The 20,285-nt window shown below is 48.5% G+C and overlaps 1 protein-coding gene across 1 annotated transcript in view; it reads right to left on the reverse strand.

The window, feature by feature from the left end:
- Positions 1 to 20,285, reverse strand: part of TMEM41A (transmembrane protein 41A) — a 206,578-nt gene that overhangs the window by 43,327 nt on the left and 142,966 nt on the right. Inside the window, exon 3 of the mRNA XM_085648733.1 lies at positions 15,824 to 15,985. Coding sequence (XP_085504859.1) covers positions 15,824 to 15,985 — 162 coding nt within the window. The remainder of the gene's footprint in view (positions 1 to 15,823; positions 15,986 to 20,285) is intronic.

Raw genomic sequence — 20,285 nt, forward strand, 5'->3', positions numbered from 1 at the left:
GTGTGCCGCCCGCTGTATTAAGTGGTGGAACCCCAGGGAGTCCTCTGGAGGAGACGGCCTGGATGGATAAATGTCATCCTGAGGCACATCTGGTACATCGGGGTTGTGGTAATCCTCCCATGGGTCTGGTGTCCCTGGAGGTGTGGGGTCTATTGGGGCGTCTGCCGGGTCATAATCTGGATCTCCATAATCAGGGTCTGGAGATGGGGTTGGAGAGCGGTGAGGCAAAGGTGGTGGAGATATGGGAGGTGGAGAAGGTGGAGGAGGTGGAGGAGGTGGTGGGGAGGTTACTCTGAAGGGGGATGTGGCAGAGTCCTTCCGTTTTGGCGGTGGAGGAGGATCTGGCTTGTGTAAATGTCTTTTTTTGGAAGACAAAGTTAAATGACCAGTCTTTGGATCCTTTGTTAAAGTTTTTTGATAAGGATCAGGCGTAAATAGTTCTTCTGGCACCGAATCGTCTGTCGGTGCCGATGTTTTCGGAGCCGAGGGCTTCGATGGTTTCTCCATGCCATGCTTTTTCGGGGTCTCCGATTTCTTCGGTGCCGAGGCGGGCTTCGGCGGCGAGGGGCTTATGCTTAATCGGCACCGAGAGTGCAGGTTTCGAGCCCGATGACTTCGGAGCCGAACTGGGCGTGCTTTTCTTCGGTGCCGAACGGTGTTTTTCGGCACCAGGAGTCGGCTGGCTCGAGCCCGAGCCGCCGGGAGACTTATGATGCTTCGACACCGGGCCCGAAGGTGGGGTGATAGAAGCTGTATGTTTGGTTTTCCCTAGGCCCGGAGGCGAAGGTGTAACCGGAGTCTCTTTCGGTGTGGGTACGGGAGTGGGAGGGGGTAAAGTACTCACGACCCTCTGCGCCGGTGTTATCTCCTCCAGGTCAGAGTCGTCGGCCTCGGAAGCGCTGACGAGTTCTTCCTCCTGCTCTGTGTGCTGCTGCCCCGAAGCTCCGGTGTCGTCTCCGAAGAGGTCGGGTGGAGCCGAAGTCGATGAGTGCGCCATGGTGCGTCGAGCTCTTCGATCCCGGATGGTCTTTTTCGATCGAAAAGACTTGCAGGCGGGGCAGTCTCGAGCCTAGTGTTCGGGAGAGTGGCAGAGGTTACACACCTGATGGAGGTCGGTGTGGGGAAATTTAGACCCACATTTTGGGCACTTTTTGAAGGGAGTCCTTTCCATCGGCCAAGACCGGAGTCGAGGGAGGCCCGTAGGCCGGTGCCGATGTCTGGAATCGAAAAGTGCCGCCGAGAGAGATGAAGATGATGATTTTTCTTAAGAATCTCGATGGACGAGGATTTTCCGTCGAAGGTCGAACTGGAAAGGTTCGAAGCCGGAGCACGAAGTATCACATCCGAGCCTGATGGCGGAAAAAAACAATCTGAGGATGGAGCCGAAGCCCATGCGCAGTACGGACCGAAGGAGGAGTCACCGAACTCGTGACTTCCAAAGACTGTCCAAGAAGAAAAACAAACTGCAAACATCCGGGCCCAACACCAGATGGCGATCTATGCAAAAGTGTACAATCTGCAGCTCATATGCCTCGAACATTCATTTATAGTTTAAACGGATTCAAATTTTTTAGAATTTAGTAAGGATTACTGAATTCAGTGGTCAGTTAGAAAACAATCAGACATTTTAAATAGATTATGATTAACTAGAATTCAAAGGAGCTTTTGATTTACTTAATTTTGTCTAAGGAAGCAGAATCACTCAACAAAATCATACATCACAAAAACCCAACAAGTGGACCCGAGCCTCCCACCACTATCCCTGTTATCATGGGCACAAATAGAATCACTCGAGCTAACATATCCTCTAGACCACCTGCTCAATACACCACTATACAGACACTCCACTCAGGGGGGCGTGGCTAGCAACCCAAGATAGAGGTCGCATAAGCAACGAGCTCCGGTCCCGTGATCTTCATCTGGCATTTCCTGCCTGCCCCTGGCTGCCCTGCGTTCCTGTGAGGTGGTGCACGGCTGCCGGAGCTTCCGACGACCATAGTGCACCCTCTTCAGACCCTTTGGAGTACGATTGCGGGCCACCCGGAGTGAACCAGATACGGCCGCCTGGTGCAGAGGTGACCAAGGCCCGTGAACATCAGACTATCCTAATGCTCTGTGCCCCACTGCATACCGAGCGCGACTGAGTGGCCCACAGCGCGAGGCCCCGGCTGCCGGCCTACCTGAGGGGTTCTGGTCATCGTGGGACATACGCTGGTGCGGGACTGCCAGAACTCTAGTGCTGGTGAACCGGGGTCTCCACCCCTTCTTCCTCCTTGCCTACCTCTTAATTGCTCTTTAATAGGCCTCTTGGCCTGGCGCAGTGGTCTCGTTGTCCGAGACGCGGTGAGTACGTCTGGTGCTTCAGGAGCTGCGCAATCCCCTGGCCGAGCCAAGCAATGCTGTGTGCAGGGCGGGCACCTCCGGCTTCTGCAGTTGATGTGGCGGTCATGTCCTGCAGTACCTGCCATAGAGGGAGCACTGGCGGCCTGGCCCTTCTCATCGGCTCCTCCTGATGCTGCGAGTGCGTGGCTTAACTCTAGGGGCCCTCTCTTTATCTGCTGGCAATGGGGATGGACTGCTGCTGCATAGGGATGGACCTCGTGCTACCGGTCATTCCTGTGGCATAATTACCATTGCGGATTTGGGGCTTTGGAGCGCCTCCTCACGCGCAGCCTCTACCTAGAGCCTGATGTTTACACTGGGGCGCTCTTTGCAGTGAGTACTGTGAGGGTGGTGGTCCCCCCCCCCCCCTCCCTTTTTTTACCTGTTCCTTCACTGCCTGCGGTGATCCAGAAGGGTCTCTTCTATGGCGCAGTGAGAGTACGCTGATCGTCCCTGCACCTGTGTTTGCCCCTGGTGGTGGAAAGGAATAGGGGCCTATCAAGACACTAATCCATCACAGGCGGTGCTGGTGGCCCCCCTTTTGATGCAATAGTGGTCCAGGAACCCCCCCTCCTCCTCAATTGCCCGGTTGTATACCCGGAACTTCTTTGCCACCAATAGTGCCTGCATTCATCGGGGCGTGCCTTTACTGCCCCCAATAGGGACGGACGATTGGAGATACTGGTTGCAACAGTACTCATCACTGACCTGTGTTGTCAATTGGCTATTCTCGCGGAGTGACCTTGGTTGTGGCCTACTCTGTGACACGGTTGAACTGCAGACGACAATGGGTAGAAATAAGACGAAGACGACAGCAGACTCGGGCCGGCTCGCAGCCTTCTGAGACCTCCTCATTGCAATCACATCTGACCAATGATGTCACTACACCTCTTCCTCGCATTGACAAGCTGGATATGATCCTGCAGGAAATCCGTAAATCGCGCTCAGCTGTAGCGAAACAAATAGGCACTATATCTACCGACCTGAACCTACTTAAGGATGACCATAAAAAACTACTGGCGAATAAATTGAAAAACTCTGACCACTCGATTTCAACGCTCCAACCACAAGTGAAGGAGCAGGATGTGCACATACAGCTGCTGCAGCAACAGTTTGTGAACTTGCAGGCCCAAGCTGACGATGCGGAAGGTAGGGCCCGTCGTAACAACCTTCACATTGTGGGGCTTCTGGAGGGGGCAGAGGGGCAGCACCTCACTACCTTCATAGAGGACTGGCTGAAAACTAAAGTGGCCCCCACAGGCCTCTCGGTGCAATTCACAGTGGTACGGGCCCACTGAGTGCCTATGCGGAAACCTCTCCCTGGTGCTAACCCTAGACCACTGCTGCCCGCAATTCTGAATTACAGGGACCAGGATCACATCTTGCAGGCAGTCCGGGATACTTGCCCTATCCTTTTTTGACACTACCAAAATCTCCATCTTTCCAGATTATACATTAACAGTCAAACGCCTATGTGCTCCATTTATGGGGGTCAAGGCCCGGGCCCGCGCAGCAGGCCTGACATCTGCCCAGTTATTCCCTGCTAAACTTAAGATCATCTATAATCAGCGCGCTTGTTTCTTTGACACGCCTGACAGTGCTTGGGAATGGCTGGATAGGAATTTTCCTGACACTGCAAGTGTCGTGCGCCACACACAGCCACAGCCAAAGCCCTGGCGCCTTCCGCGTCGGAGGCGAAGAGGACTCACCACACAGAGCACGGTGGCCACTCATCCATCACAACAGTCTGTGCTGGAGAGCAGACGTGCCGCTCTCTGTTCAGCTTCGGCGTTGCAGATCACTTGTGCGCCTATCAGCTCTAGTGCATCGGTGGAAGTTTCCGCGGACTCAGACTCTGGGGGAAGTATGGCATTATTTCCTTCTGTATCCACGCAAGTGAGCAACAACCCGCTAGCTGAATAATGTTGTAAATGTGTCATGATCTGGATTACTTTTACAGTTCTCCGAAACTGGTCCATCCTGTTAGGCAGGATCCTATTTCTTCCTTGTCTGTTATGCAATGTTGGAGGATTTATGAGTCAATATTGGACTGGTCCACTGTGAGTTGCAGGGTATGTTTATTCATTGTGGTCTTATGACCCGACATGTCCTGGGCTAGTCCCCGCTTTACAGGTGCTACTTTATTTGCTGTATCATGTTCTAAACAGACGACTCCACAGGAGGCTGCAGGGTAAACTTAGATATTATGATCCTGTGGCCCGGCCTGTCCTGGGTTACACCTTCTTTTCTAGTCGATACTTACGTATCTAAAGTAAGCAGCCTACCCCATGGGCGAGAAGTTTGGTCGACCGAAGTTTAGTCGTTTGACCCGGTATTGGGTTTTTGTTCCCTTGTTTAAGCTACTGGTCTGTTTCTGGATGTTCCTGGGGGTGTGGGGATGGGGGCCTGTGGGGGGTGGGGGAGGGATGGGATGCATGATTGGATGTTATGTCTGTAGCAAAGTCATATACTATCATCTCCTGGAATATACTGGAGATGGGTTCGATACAAAAGCGGCATAGGATAGTTGCCCAATTACACCGCCGCTGGGCACAGATCGTATATCTCCAAGAAACGCATTTGATCTCTACTGAAATTAATAAGGTACAGAGAAGTTGGAGGGGCCAGTTATATGATACGGTCTACTCTTCCTTCTCCTGGGAAGTGGCGATTTGGCTGCGAGCAGGAGTCCCTTTCTCACTGACCGAGAGTAGAAACGACGATCAAGGGAGATGTGTTATTACTGGGAATATTAGATGATGTACGGGTTGTCTTGGGCTCAATTTATGCGCATAATACTGATCAGGATGCCTTACGTTCTTGCCTTTCACAGGCCCCATCACACTGGGCACAATATCCATGGATGATTAGGGGGGGGGGGGGGGGGGGGGAGGATTTCAATGCTGTGTTTGATACTCACCTTGACCGATCACACCCTCCCTTAATGTGGCCGCCACTGTACAAGCGGTCAACTTGACAAACTGGGCGAAGGGGTGAGAACTGTTGGACATATGGAGGATGCAACACATTGGTATGCGAGAGTACTCGTTCTATTCTTATCCGCAGTCCCTGCACACGAATCTAGACCATTTCCTCTGTTCTACAGACTTGTTCCCTATGAGAGCGTACCGCATATTTAGGTAAAACTATTTCCAACCACAATCCCTTGGAGTTGGTTCTTAATTGGGGTCGGACCCCCACATGGCGTCTACATCCGCTACAATTAGAAGACCTGATTTATCAGTTATAAATTAGCCACTACCATTAACACATACTTTACTGACAAGGGTACGGCAACGTCTAGGATTATTGAAGGGCAAGCATTTAAGGTAATAATCCGACGGGTTTCTATGGGGATGCTGATAGGGATTCGGCGAGAAGCTGTACGGGATCTCACAGATCAAGAAGATTTGTTACAAGCGCTAGAAGTAGCTGCTCAGTCTGATAACAGAAAAGAACCGGACCTATAGATGGCCAGAATTAGATATGCTGAGCTATTAGAACACTTGAGAGTGATAGACTTGCGTATATACATGCTATGCACACATGCAGATTCCGACAGGTCAGGCACACTGCTGGCCAGATTGATTACACCCCAGCCTCCCCCACACCTATTCTGGCCATACGTAATAACCACCGTGAGTTGCTCACCACTCGGGTAGACATTAATAAGACATTCCATGATTATTATGCAGACCTGTACCCCGCCTCCTCTCATGATGTGGCAGATGCCACCGATACCTTCTTGGGCTCAATAGAGCTTCCCACCATCACTGCAGATCAAGCGGAGGATTCAGCAGCCCCCCTGATCGCGCCGGAAATCCAGGGTGCTACACAAGGGATTGCTCGCAACAAGACACCAGGTTCGGATGGGCTCCCCATCGAGTTCTATTCCACCTTCGCAGCACACATGGTCCCTAAACTGCTCCAGCTATATACTACTGCCCTGGCAGAGGGAGCCTTACCCCCTATGACCAGGCAGGCGATAGTGACCTCTATGTAAAAACCTTGTACGTCCCCAGTAGATCTTACTTCATATAGGCCCCTGTTGATCAATACAGAATACAAAATTCTTAGTAAACTCCTCGCATCGAGACTGCTCCCCCTACTCCCCCTACTCCCCACTCTGATTCATACGGATCAATGCGGCTTTATACCCAACCGCAGCACCTCCTTGAACATACGTCGATTCTATGCCCTTTAATATTCTGCCCAATTCGATTCTCCCCATGCAGGTTGTCTTTCCCTAGATATCCGTCAAGCCTTGACTCTTGAAGTTAGTCATATATGCTGGCTGCCTTGGCTAAATATGGTATTCCCTCAACATTTATTAAATGGTTGGAGCTACTTAATACTAGACCTACGGCAAGGGCCAAGATGGTACTACTATCTCCCCAGCCTATAATGTGTTTCGGGGTACACGACAGGGCTGCCCGTTTCTCCCTTGCTGTTTGTGCTTGCTTTAGAACCCCTGGCAAAACAGCTGCGTTGCACTATGGCACCATATAGCATCCCGATGGGTCAGCTACGTCACACTGCCTCAGCATATGCGGATGATATCTTGCTTTAGTTTGCAGCTCTGCATGTAGATATGGCACCTGTCGCATTGCTGTTTGACCAATTTGTGGAGATATCTGGACTGCGCCTTAATGCCTCCAAATACGTGGCTTTTTCGTTTTATGACACATACACTCTCCCCACGCCTCAAATAGGTCTCATGCAGTTCAGGGTAGAACTCACTACCTTTAAATATTTGGGGATCCTTATTTACAGAACTACCTCGGACACAGTAGATGGAAATGTTGTCCAGTCACTCAATAACCTCAGAACCCAAGTAGTGTTTGGAATACCTTGCCTTTAACCACTGCAGGTCGTATAGCTGTTTCTAAGATGGTTATGCTCCCTAGACTACTGTATCAATTTGCAAATCTCCCTGTGATCCTTCCTGCCTGGATCTACAGAGCACTGGATAAGTTACTGACATCATTACTTTGGGTCCGGGCCGTCACGGATTAGCTTTCGCTAAAATGCAGTTACCAAGTACTGAAGGGGGTATGGAAGCACCAGATTCCAAAGCCTATTCCATAGTGGCCCAACTACAATGGTTAGCCTACTGGTTGGCTGGTCATGCTCTATTTGAGATAAGCTATTGGCCCGAACGCTTACGGGTTGGGACTCTACAGTCCTGAGTATGCCCAGGAGCACCTCAGGTGAAAGACCCTCCCTTTCTTTTACATATCGCACTCTACTATTGGAGGCTGGCGACGAAATATACCAGTGCACCTGCACCATATGCTCCAAATGTACCCCTGTGCGGCTTATCCACGTTACAGGGAATATTATCTGCTACTAGATTACGTGGTTGGGTGGAGTCTGCTGCTACCACTGTAGGAGACTTATTTCTGGATGGAAACCCAATGCCTCATGAGGAATTTGTACAGACCTATTCGGCCCTCCGACACTATACTTAACACATGCCGCAATTACACTATATGTGCATAGGTACTGGTTAGTGGATCAGAAAGAACCGCCGACCTTTAGACTATTACAGACACTGCACATAATGGGACTTGGCAGACACCTGGTTCGATGGTTGTATCCAGGCCTACGGTCCCATTTGGGAGTTTCCCTATTGGCTCTTCATCACAGATGGGAGGCGGAGTTGTCTAGGGAATTTACTGACAGGGAATGGATGCAGATCCTTGAATACCCCAGGTGTGTGTGCGGAATGCCAGACTAAAAACTATACAGATGCTGAGATCAACGCCCTACTGAAGAAACACAAGGCGGATCCGAGTGACCTCAAGAACTTCTGGCCCATCTCCCTGCTTCCGTTCCCAGCAAAGGTAATCGAGAAGATAGTTAACATCCAGCTCACCCATCACCTCGAAGACAACAGCATCCTGGACCCCTCCCAACCAGGATTCCGCAGCAACCACAGCACCGAGACCGCCCTCATCACCGCCACAGACGACATCAGGATCCTGCTAGACAACGGCGAGACGGCGGCCCTCATCCTCCTGGACCTCTCCGCCGCCTTCAACACCGTCTGCCACTGCACACTACGCACGCGCCTCCATGACGCAGGGATCCGAGACAAGGCCCTGGACTGGACCGCCTCCTTCCTCTCCGGCAGAACTCAGAGTCTGCCTCCCCCCGTTCCGAAGCCTCCGAGATAATCTGCGGCGTCCCGCAGGGATCCTCCCTCAGCCCAACGCTGTTCAACGTCTACATGGCACCACTCGCACGCATCGCCCGACAGCACGACCTCAACATAATCTCCTACGCCGACGACACGCAGCTGATCCTCTCCCTCACCAAGGACCCCCTCACCGCCAAATCCAACCTCCACCAGGGAATGAAGGCTGTCGCCGACTGGATGGCGGAAAGCAGACACAAGCTGAACACAGACAAGATGGAGATCCTCATCCTCTGGCCTAACCACTCAGCATGGGATGACTCCTGTTGGCCCGCATTACTGGGGACACCCCCTGCTCCTACCAACCACGCACGCAACCTGGGGTTCATCCTCGACTCGAAACTCACCATGACCAAACAAGTCAACGCAGTCTCCTCTACCTGCTTCAACACCCTCCGCAGAGATCTATAGATGGATCCCGACAGACACGAGGAAAACAGTCACCCAGGCCCTGGTCAGCAGCAGACTCGACTACAGAAACGCCCTCTACGCTGGAGCCCCGACCAAGCTCATCAACAGACTGCAAAGAATCCAGAACGCCTCTGCACGCCTGAACCTCGACGTTCCGCGCCGCGACCACATCACCCCCTACCTGAGGAACCTGCACTGGCTCCCCGTCGACAGAAGAATCTCCTTCAAGCTCCTGATCCACGTACACAAGGAACTCCACAAAACCGGCCCAGCCTATCTCAACAGTCGACTCCACTTCTACGTACCCAACAGGAAACTGCGCTCTGCCGACCACGCCCTGGCCACGGTCCCGCGCATCCGTAGAACCACATCCGGAGGCAGGTCCTTCTCCCACCGACGACTCAAGACCTGGCTTTTCGACCAGTAGCAGCAACCCCCCTCCCACCCCACCCCACCCCCCTCCCCCTTCAGCGCCTTGAAACCCTTGCGGGTAAGTAGTGCGCTTTACAAATTAACTGATTGATTGTGATCTGCCCGCCCCCCCCCCCAGTGGAAAATGAGACGGACACTTCGTTTTTTAGTAGCACAGTTCTTATAGCGAGCTAATGGACAATGCAGTCAGGATTGAGATCAGAATATCGCTTATACATGTAAATTGCATATTGGAATTCATTATCACTACTTTGTACTGACTATTTCTATGATCTATATATGTAGATAGGTTCCCTGAAGGCATAACTTATGATTCTATTATTGGTCATATTATCTATTCATCATTTGTTGTCTTGTTTATGATTCAACAAACTAATGTATACACAAATGTTATGTAATATGTCTTTTCATCAAAATTGCAAAACTTAATAAAATCTTTATAAAGAAAATAAAAATCCAGACACTCCACTCCACTAGTAATAGTCCTAACTCTCGAACATGCTTGCTCCTGAACTGCCGTTCAGCAGCTAAACACGTCTCAGAAATTGCTGGACCTATACTGGCTGACGGAATTGACATTGCTTTCCTAAGCGAAACCTGGCTTAATGAACACTCAACTTCTATACTAGACCTGCTCACACCACCTGGCTGTTCCATCTTCAGACAACAGACCAGGACATACTGGTGGTGGGCTAGCTATAATCCACAAAGAGGAAACCCAGCTTACCACCCTAGAGACCATGAAATACTCGACCTTTGAATACCTTAACGTCTAACTCACAACCGAAGGCAGTACCTCTACCAAACCCCACACCACCTACCACCCCATGGGTTATCGCACACTCTTCTAAGAAGAACTAATTGACCAAATAACACAGTTCACCCTGATTGACACCAATGATCTGTTCCTAGGTGACTTCAACCTACACAGGAATGACACAGAAGATTCCACAGTCCATATCCTAGTAAACCATCTTCATATAAATGATCTTAAGGCGCTGCGCTAAACCTGATAATTACCAGAATTGAGCTTGTCTCTATTTGATCCATCATGCCCAGTGACTGGTCGGACCACCATCTAATATTGTTCAATCTCAAGGCCTCCCCCATATCCTAACTGAACCCCAGCCAAAAAATCCACAGGATAGGCCAGTAACATCAAATAGATCTCACCAACAGAGCTAGAATCCAGGATCAGAGCTTAACTAGATTAGCAACCTCTCTTTCCCACAGTAGAAGACCTCACCGCCCACTACAACTCAGCAATGAACGACCTTCTGGACCAAGTGGTACAGCTCAAACTAAAGCATTCTAGAAAAATGTACTCTAGATCCTGGTTCAACTTCGATTTTAACAAAGAGAGGAGGAAACTAAGACAGACAGAAAAGCTTTGAAGACAGAACCCCTCACCAGCACACCTCTCACACCTAAGGGCCGAATGGCTCTCCTATGAGAAACACCTCTTCAGAGCAAAAGCCTCTTCTTTCACAACCAACTTGACCTTGTGAGGAAAAGACAATGGGAAATCGTCAGCATAATAAAACAACCTACTCTCACCTCCCAACACTAAATAATAGCCACCAATGAACGCTGTAAAGAAATATCGAAAATCTTCATTGACAAATAACTTGAACAATTTCTTAGCCATGACAGAAGTCTGACTTCCCAACCCACCAGCTTCGTGGACTCTCAGGTTACCACGGTAACTTTTCCCAAAGACCTAACTAAGGACTGGTGTACCCCTAGAATAACCAAAGACTAAAAGGATCTCCTACAACCAAAAAACATTGCTAAGTGAATTGACTTCAAACCAACGACAGAAGGAGAAGACGTCACCATTATCACACACTTGAAGCCCACATCCCACATTTCTGATCCCCTCCTGTCCTCCCCAGTACACAACCTCAACCATATTATCTCCCCATTGTAGATCAAAATAATCAACACCTCTCCCATCAGGCCATGTACCGGACTTCCTCCAACTTGGCCAAATCACACCCACTCTCAAAAAAACAAGGGTGGACTCCAATGACCTCACTAACCTCAGACCTATCACCAACCTTCCTTTCCTAGCCAAAACGATGGAGAATTGTATTCTGATACAACTCAATCAACACAGACAAATTCAACCTCCACAACACATTCCAATCCGGTTTATGGAAAGGCTGTAGCATAGAAACTGAATTGCTCAATATCTCAGATGACATCCACAGATGCCTAGATTAAAGCAACTCCTGCCTCCTAATCCTACTCAACCTATCTGCTGTGTTTGCTACAGTTTATCACCCAGCTTTACTAGAGACACTCAAGAACCACCCTGGTATTAAGAGCACAGTCCTAAGATGGTTCACTTCCTATGTGCACATCGATCACAACAAATAAGAATTAACAGCTGCCTCTCGAAACCTTCTCGTGTTCCACAAGGTGTACCTCAAGGCTAAATTCTCTCCCCAGCACTATTTAATTTCCTCCTGGAACCCCTCACAGTTATCCTGAACCAAGTAAGGGTCAACTATCACCTAAATGCTGATGACACTCAACTCTACTACAAAATTAAATCACCCGGAGACATTTAGCACCTGAACGCTTCCTTTTCCTGCTTCAAACAGGACCTTAAAGCTCTACTACTCAACTACTGCTTCCTCAATGCAAGCACAGGTGGATCCCTGTTCCCTAAAACCCTACCCTCATTGACTAGACAAGCAGAGGCAGCCATCTGACTCGTTCAGTCTCTATTCTGTCTCCAACTACAGGACAAAAATAATTGTTTTTGTCATATACTCTTAGTAATTATTTAACACTGCCTCAATTCTGTAGTTTCTGTACTTTCTTTACTTCATTTGGATGAAGACTATTAATTATGTTCCTTAAGAAACCCCACACGTACTTCGAGTAAACGTACTCACATTATATGTAAAGCAGTCTGATACCTTGTTCGGTCTATACCTTCTGACTATTTTACACTACCTCAATTCTATATTTTCATTACTTTGCTTACTAAATTGTATTAAGATAGTCCGGTTCCCATATGTACCCCACATGTACTTCGAGTAAACTTACTCACATAATATGTAAGGTACTCTGATGCCTTTGGGTCGAGCCAGCACTATATAAAACTCGTGAATCAATAAGGTCACACGTTTTAAGTTCATAATATATGTGAAGTCAATCTACTGGCCATGTAAACACTGAAGAAAATAAAAGCAATTCGCCAAAAACAAAACTGGAAAAATGTCATCTGCCATTGCACTGTGGTGAATTATTATTAAATAAATGATGATGCCATGCACGGGTGAAAAACTAATTTCCAAGTAGCAGTTGAAGACACAACATAACCAAGTATCAAAGGAACATGTTTGGGGCTATTAGTATTGTAGTCATCGTTATATGCATAGTGTATTAACCCCTTTGTTGCTAAGCCTTTCGCCCCACTGTGCTAATCCTTTTTTTGGCTATATGGGGTAGTTCGCGCTTGGCCCACTGTAATGTTTTGACCACATAAGGTATATATGCCAAATTTGCATCCTTTTCTTCTAACATCATGGGGATTATAAAGGTACCCAGGGTTTGTGGATTCCCCTGAAAGGAACCCAGAAATTAGCCAAAATACAGCTAACTTTCTTTTTTGGGGTGAAAAAAGTGCTGCAAATGAAAGTGTCAGTTTTTTAAACTGCAAGTGGTATCAACAAAAGGTTTGTGGGGCTGAAATCACAATTTTCCCAGCTTTCAGGGACTGCCTTTATCAAAAAACCAACATTCCCTAAGTGCCGGCAGAGTTAGGGTTCAAAATCTACAGCTAGGCACTTTGCAAAAAAAGGGTCAGTTTTCACTGTGAAAATGTGGTATGTCCATGTTGCGTTTTGGGCAGTTTCCTGTCGCGGGCACTAGGCCTACCCACACAAGTGAGGTACCATTTTTTTTGGAAGACTTTGGGGAATGCGGGGTGGGTAGAATTTTTGGGATCCACACAGATTCCAGAAGTTTCCACCACAGAAATGTTAGGAAAATTAGTGTTTATTTTTTATTTTTACAAAGTTTGCAAGGGATTCTGGGTAACAGAACTTGGTGCGAGCCAGACAAGTCACCCCATCCTGGATTCCCCTAGGTGTCAAGTGTAAAACAAATGTGTAGGTTTGCTAGGTTTCCTTGGGTGCCAGCTGCACTAGGACCCAAAATCCACAGGTAGGCACATTCCGAAAAAAAAAGTCTGTGCCTATTAGGCTTTCTGCTGCCCTGGGGAGGGGGGAAATCGGGGGCTATTGCCCTGATATGCCCCCAAATGGGGCAGAAAGACTGTGGCTATTTTTTTGGGTGGGTACATTGGGATGCCCATTCTGGGCAGCCCCCACCCCTACATATAAAAAAAGCCAGCATAATCGCTGGCGCCTAGTGGGCTCTCTGCCCCCCCGGGGATAGATCAGGTACAACTGCCTCTATCTGCCTCCTGGGGAGGGCAGAAAGACTGGCATCTTTTTTTGGGGGAGGGGGGCATTGGCATACCCATTCTGGGCAGCCCCCAACCTGGAATTTTGAAAAAGATTTACCCCTGGTGCCTAGTGGGATTATGCCCACCGAGGGGGCAAATAAGGGGCTATTGCCCCCATTTGGCTCCCGGGGGGGGGGGGGGGGAGAAAGACTGGTAATTTTTTGAGGGTGGGGGCATTGGCATGCCCATTCTGGGCAGCCCTCACCCCTACGTGTAGAATAAACCAAAAAAAAATCCCTGGTGCCTAGTGGGCTTTATGCCCCCCGGGGGGCAGATCAGGGGCTACTGCCCCATCTGCCTCCTTGGGGAGCAGAAAGACTGTGGCTTTTTTGGAGGAGTGGGGCATTGGCATGCCCATTCTTGGCAGCCCCCAACACGAACTTTAAGGGAATTAAATCCCTGGTGCCTAGAGGGCTTTCTGCCTCCACAAGGGCAGATAAGGGGCTATTGCCTCCCAGACTCTAGCATTTTTTTTGGGGGGGTGGGCATTGGCATGCCAATTCTGGACAGCGCCCACTCCTAAGTACATAAAAAGAAATTCCTGGTGCCTTGTGGGTTTACTGCCCTCCACCCCCGGAGGGCAGATCAGGGGCTACTGCCCCCATCTGCCTTCTGGGGGGCAAAAAGACTGGCATTATTTTGGGCGGGGTGGGGGCATTGGCATGCCTATTCTAACTTTGGAGAAAAAATATTCCTGGTGCCTAGTGGGCTTTCTGGCAAAAAGAAATTTGGGGTGGAGGCATTGGCATGACCATTCTCGGCAGCCCCCACCCCTACGTGTAGATATATGAAAAAATAAAAACCCGGGCCTAGTGAGCTTTCTGCCCCCCCCCACCCTTCGGGTGCAGATCAGGGGCTATTGCCCCCATCTGCCTCCTCGGGGGGGGGCAGAAAGTCTTATGCGTTCTTCGGGGGGTGAGGGCATTGGCATACCCCTCTGGGCAGCCCCCACCCCTGGCTCATAAAAAATGTTTTTAAATCCCTGGCCTCTAGGGCGCTTTCTGCCGCCTCGGGGAAGGCAGAAAGGCTGTCAGGCAAAATTGTATGGGGGGAGAAAGGACCCTTGTCCAAAGGGCTGCTCCCTCCTCCCTGGTGGCTAGTGGGTGGATCGCTGCTTGAGGATCCCCAAGCAGGGATCCACTAGGGAAGGGTTCCATTGGAAAGGGGAGATTTTCCCCCTTTCCAACGATACCGCTCCCATGTTTTTCGGTGCTCGGGGGTCTGAGATAGCCCCACAAGCACCGAAACTGTGAAACTGAAACTAAGTCTGTTTCGTTTTCATTGTAATGACGACAGCGCGCGATCGTCATTGCAATGAAAACCCTAAACATACTTTGGGAGGTTGAAGAAGCTCTTACCCACCTCCGAATGCAAAAAAAAAAAAAAAGGGAAATGCCTCTGCTGTTTACAGCAGAGTGATTTTTTTAAAGTGTGCTCATGACGGAATGGTTCAGTCATGAGCATGAAAGGGGTTAAGTCATCGGGATAAGTGAGTGTTCTAGAAACTTAAGAAATACTAAAACATTTTAAAAACAAAAAAAGTCTAAATGGACAGAACATGGGCATTTTCAGTCTAGGTAAATACGAAGTTAACACATTGAGCTGAGCACCCCTTAGTGGTGTACACCACTGTTTTCAGCAAAGGTTAAATACACTATACAAGTTTGGATCACAACACATTACCTTTTATAAAGCGTGACTTTATATGTGTATTAATTAAAACAAATTTTAATTAATTAGACAAGTATGCCTTTATGTTTTGGCTGTAATCACTTAAATGTGAATTTTGAACTGCAAAGTTGGGAAACAGTTTGCAAACGTTTTGCACTGCAGTAGCTTGCAGCTAGTGGAGTGAATATAAGATAATGGGGATCTTATCACTTAAGGGGTTCAGGCTTTCGTATTAGATTTACCTTAGTCTGAAGCACTGCTACTTTCTCAGGAAAATAGTAGACTACAAACTGTTTTCCAAAGGCATCAGAAAGCAGGTAACAGCATGTTGCACCCAGAGACGTCAACGTACAGCACAGGAAAAGTCCCAACGATGGGCCAAATAAGGCACCTGCAAGCATGTTCTGAAATGAAAATACCAAAAAGTGAATACCCATCAAGAACACTATTTCAATTTGTTTTTGCTGGCGAAGTGGGGACAATGCTTACAGACATTATTAAAAATAAATATATATTAAAGCACCAAAATAATAAATGCAACCAAGAATAGTTGCTAAAATAAGGTAGAGAAATGTCCTGCTCAAATTCATAAAATGTGCACATGTATATTATGGATCGGGTGGGAAAATTAACATGAGTACATCATTTTTTTGTGCCCCACAGGTAAAATGTATTTTCCATATGGAGGCAACTCTTCACCTACACCTCAATTCCAAGTCTGAAAACGTTCTTTGTTATGCCTTTCACAGCAGTAAACTTGCTTTCTGAGGTCTCCTGATCTAAAAATTATAATTCTACTTGGCCACCCTATTGGCACAATATTTTGAAGGTTCCAAACTCAAACTGAGGTCTACACATAGTAAGCTAAAATTATGCATGAGGAGGAATGTAGGAGACACATTATCCAATACCCAGGAACTAGGTTTTGGCATGGGGCCAGGCTTCATTCAGACCTTCATCTTGCTGTTGCGGGAAGGCTCGTTTGTGTGCATCAGGAATGGGTCAAACATGCCTTTCTTATGGACCGAACACCAGTGTCCTACTACATACTATTAGCAGGGACATAATGATCTTTGGAGTAAGATCATCCAGGAAGCATTTCTTAGCATCTCTAAGGCTCTATTTAAAGTTAGCAGAATATCACCTGCATCAATAAAGCATAAAAGTAATTTTATACATGTAAATTTACTAATGTGTAAAGTTACCTTTGTGATTAGCACCTTAAGTTATTTGTACAGAGTGAATCCTTGGATTTAGTACACTTTATAAATCCCAGCTTCTACTCAAGATTTTAACTCGGTCAACCCAGGACTGAGCCGGGGTGGAGCAGTGAGTAGGGGCAAGTGGAGGTGAGATTAGGAGAAGCTTTGTTTTCTATAATTCAGTTTAGCGTAGTGGAAAGTCATCAAGACTCAGAGAAACTGGTGCGATGTTAACGTGGGGGGGGGCGGGAAGGAACAGCTGAATGAATATATATTACCTACTGGCAGTCGCCAGTAGGTAGATATAGTTAGGACCTATTTTCCATAGGAAATCCGCAACATTCTATTTGGAATAACGTTGGCGCCGATTGACAAATCTTTGCGAAATTTTCCAAACTTTTGGCCAGCTCCAGTCCGCTCCGATCCTGAAAATTTCACGGCGATTCATCAAGCGGGGGCCGAGAAAAAAGGGGGGTCCCAAAACGCGTTTTCCCCATGCATTTTCCCATAGGACATTTTGCCACAGCTACAGCCCGAACTGCTGAACGGAGTTACACCAAATTTGGCAAAGAGGTAGTCCTCAGTTCAGACTCGTGCCTTTTGCTTAAATGGTGTAAATCCGTTCAGTAGTTCCCGAGAAAATCAAAAGTAAAATCATAGATATATCTATGGCCTCCTGGGATCCGTGCACCCTACCCCCACCCAGCGCGCACCCTGCCGCGCACGACCTGTGTTCTAATTGGCTGTCAACACTCCAGATCAGGAAGTTTTGGCAGCCATCTTGTGCATCGGTAGAACCGAGGCACAAGAAACCTATAAAACAAACACAAAAAACGCAAAAAGGGGGCAGGGTAGAAACACCCTGACCCCCTAGGCCTGCTCAGGGGGTCCCACAAGGACCCCAAGGGCCATAAACGCATTTTTTTTTTTCAAACAGCGAGATTCGCGCACCCATTGCGAATTTGGTAATTGGCCAGGGGGGCCAAATCCCGGGGGCAGAATTAAAAAGTGTGGGGGGACCCAATCCCCCCACACTGCCCCGGGGACCACCACCCCCACGGGGCTCAAATATAGTATATGCGGGGGGGCTCACGGCCCCCCCACAGCCCCGGGGACCACCACCCCCCCCGGGCCTTGAAGTAATTTGGGATGGGGGGGCTCTCAGGCCCCCCCAGCCCCGGGGAACGTCACCCCCCGGGGCAACTTGTCAATGTGGGAGGGGGGCCACGCGGCCCCCCTCCTGGAGCCTTGAATAGGCCCTGGGGACCGACAGGGCCGGCTCCTGCAGTGACCCGGGGTGCCCACCCCCGGGACACTGTAGTTTGCAATGACAGGGCGGGAGCCTCGCGGCTGCTGCCCTGTCATTGCAAACTGCTTTGCTTCATTGAAGCGAGAGCAGGGAAACCTGCTCTTGCTTCAATGAAGCAAAGCGGATTGCTTTTCCACATGGGGAGCAGCATGTTAGCTGCTCCCCATGTGGAAAAGCAATGCCGGCTCCCGCAGGACGCGGGGAGCCGGCTGGGACCGTGGGGGGATTGGGGACCCCCCCACGGCTCCCAACAGAGGCCAGGCCCCGGGGGATGGGGTCACCGGGGCCAGAAGTGGCCCAGGAGGGGGGCCACACGGCCCACCTCCCAGATTAAAAATGTTTAAAAAAACAATGGCCGGCCCCGGGGGATGGGGTCCCCAGGGCAAATAATGGCCACGTGACCCCTTCCCGATTTTTTTCTTTTTTAATTAACAAAAAATGGGGGCAGTCCCTGGGGGGGTGGGGTCCCCAGGGCCCAAAAAAATGGGAAAAGAAGGGGGGCTACACAGCCCCCCTTCTAAAAAAAAAAAAACAAACAAACAAAAAAAAAAACGGGATCGGGCCGGAGGCCACGCCCCCTCCTTACACCACTCTGCAAACGCACCCCCTGGCGCGTTTGCAGAGGGGGAACTAATTCCCCTTGAACACTGGGGGTCCCTGGGGGCCAACTAGCCCACCAGGAAACTCCAGTATGCACCAGGAGGCTGCGTTGTAGAGAGGTGTAATGAGGCCACGCCCCTTTTTACACCTCTCTGCAACGCAGCTCCGAGACACTTACTGGAGGTACCTGATGGCCTAGTTGGCCGCCAGGGGACCTCAGGATTCAAGGGAACTTAATCCCCCAACTTAAAACACGTCACGGGGCGCGTTTGCTCAGTGGTGAAGGTAGGGGGCGGGGCCTGAGGTGACGTGTGCAAACACGCCCTGTGGTGCGTTTTAAGTTGGGGAATTAATTCCTCTTCAATACAGAGTTACCCTAGGGGCCAACTAGCCCACCAGGTACCTCCAGCAAGCGCCACATCTGGCGCATACTAGAGGTACCTGGTGGGCTAGTTGACCCCAGGGGACCTCTGGATTGAAGAGGAATTAATTCCCCAACTTAAAACGCGCCACAGGGCGTGTTTGCACACGTCACCTCAGGCCCTGCCCCCTTCCTTCACCATTGTACAAATATTCCTCTAAAATCATCCGACCTACGAATTCCAATTTACTCACCTGTTATCAGGAGAGAACCCAGGGCTGCATCTGTTAGCCCAGCACTGACCCTGAAAAGTAATTCTAAACCTACTTACCAGTAACTTGTATTTCCTTCCGTAGGAATCCATTGTGTGGTTTTCACCAGAAAAGTTTCAGTGTCTATTTTCACAAACTAAAAATATTCCTAAAAAATCGTCTGCATGACAAACACATTCTTTCAACTGTTTACAGGAGATTGTCCAGTGCTGGATCCAGGATCCACCACTGAGTAAGAAAAAGATAACACTACTTACCTGCTAAGTGAATTTTCTGCCATAGGATAACATTGGTGACTCTATGTGAAAATTTTTCTAAGTGTCAAATTTTAAAATACAATAGTATTCCTTAAAAATCACTACTGTAACCAAAAGGCTTTTACTCAACTGTTTACAGGAGATGTCCAAGGACTGAATCTAGGATCCAGTCCACTGGTTAGAAAAGTAATCCATAAAGTAACTAATTGCATTGGACTAGAAATTCACATTGAGCTCAATGTTGCATTGTGTTTGAAATTGTGTTGCCCATTGCAACAACTGTAACTACTGTTCTTAAAAGTCTATTGCCTATTTGCAAAGTATTTAAACTAAAGTAATTCATTCTGAGAAAGTATATTTTGTATTGTAATGTAGAATGCAATTAAAAAAAATTAAATATCTAAAAATAAACAGTTTACAAAATGTAGTAAATCAGTATCAAAATAATCAGTATAACAATTAATACATTAAAAATTATCATTTACAAAACCTTAGAAATTCACTGAAAAAACCATAGGTTTTAGGGGTGTTATAGCTAGCTGGACATTTCACTCTAACAAAACCATTGAAATTCCTCCGATATAGTTAGTTGTACTAACTACATCTCGCGCGCCCGCAATCCACTGCTGATGATGTCACATATTACATCATTCATGACATGGTCAGTGACATCAGTGATGACATCTCAAATGACATCACTGAT

This window comes from Triturus cristatus, chromosome 3_2, assembly GCF_964204655.1.
Source record: "Triturus cristatus chromosome 3_2, aTriCri1.1, whole genome shotgun sequence".
Taxonomy (NCBI): domain Eukaryota; kingdom Metazoa; phylum Chordata; class Amphibia; order Caudata; family Salamandridae; genus Triturus; species Triturus cristatus.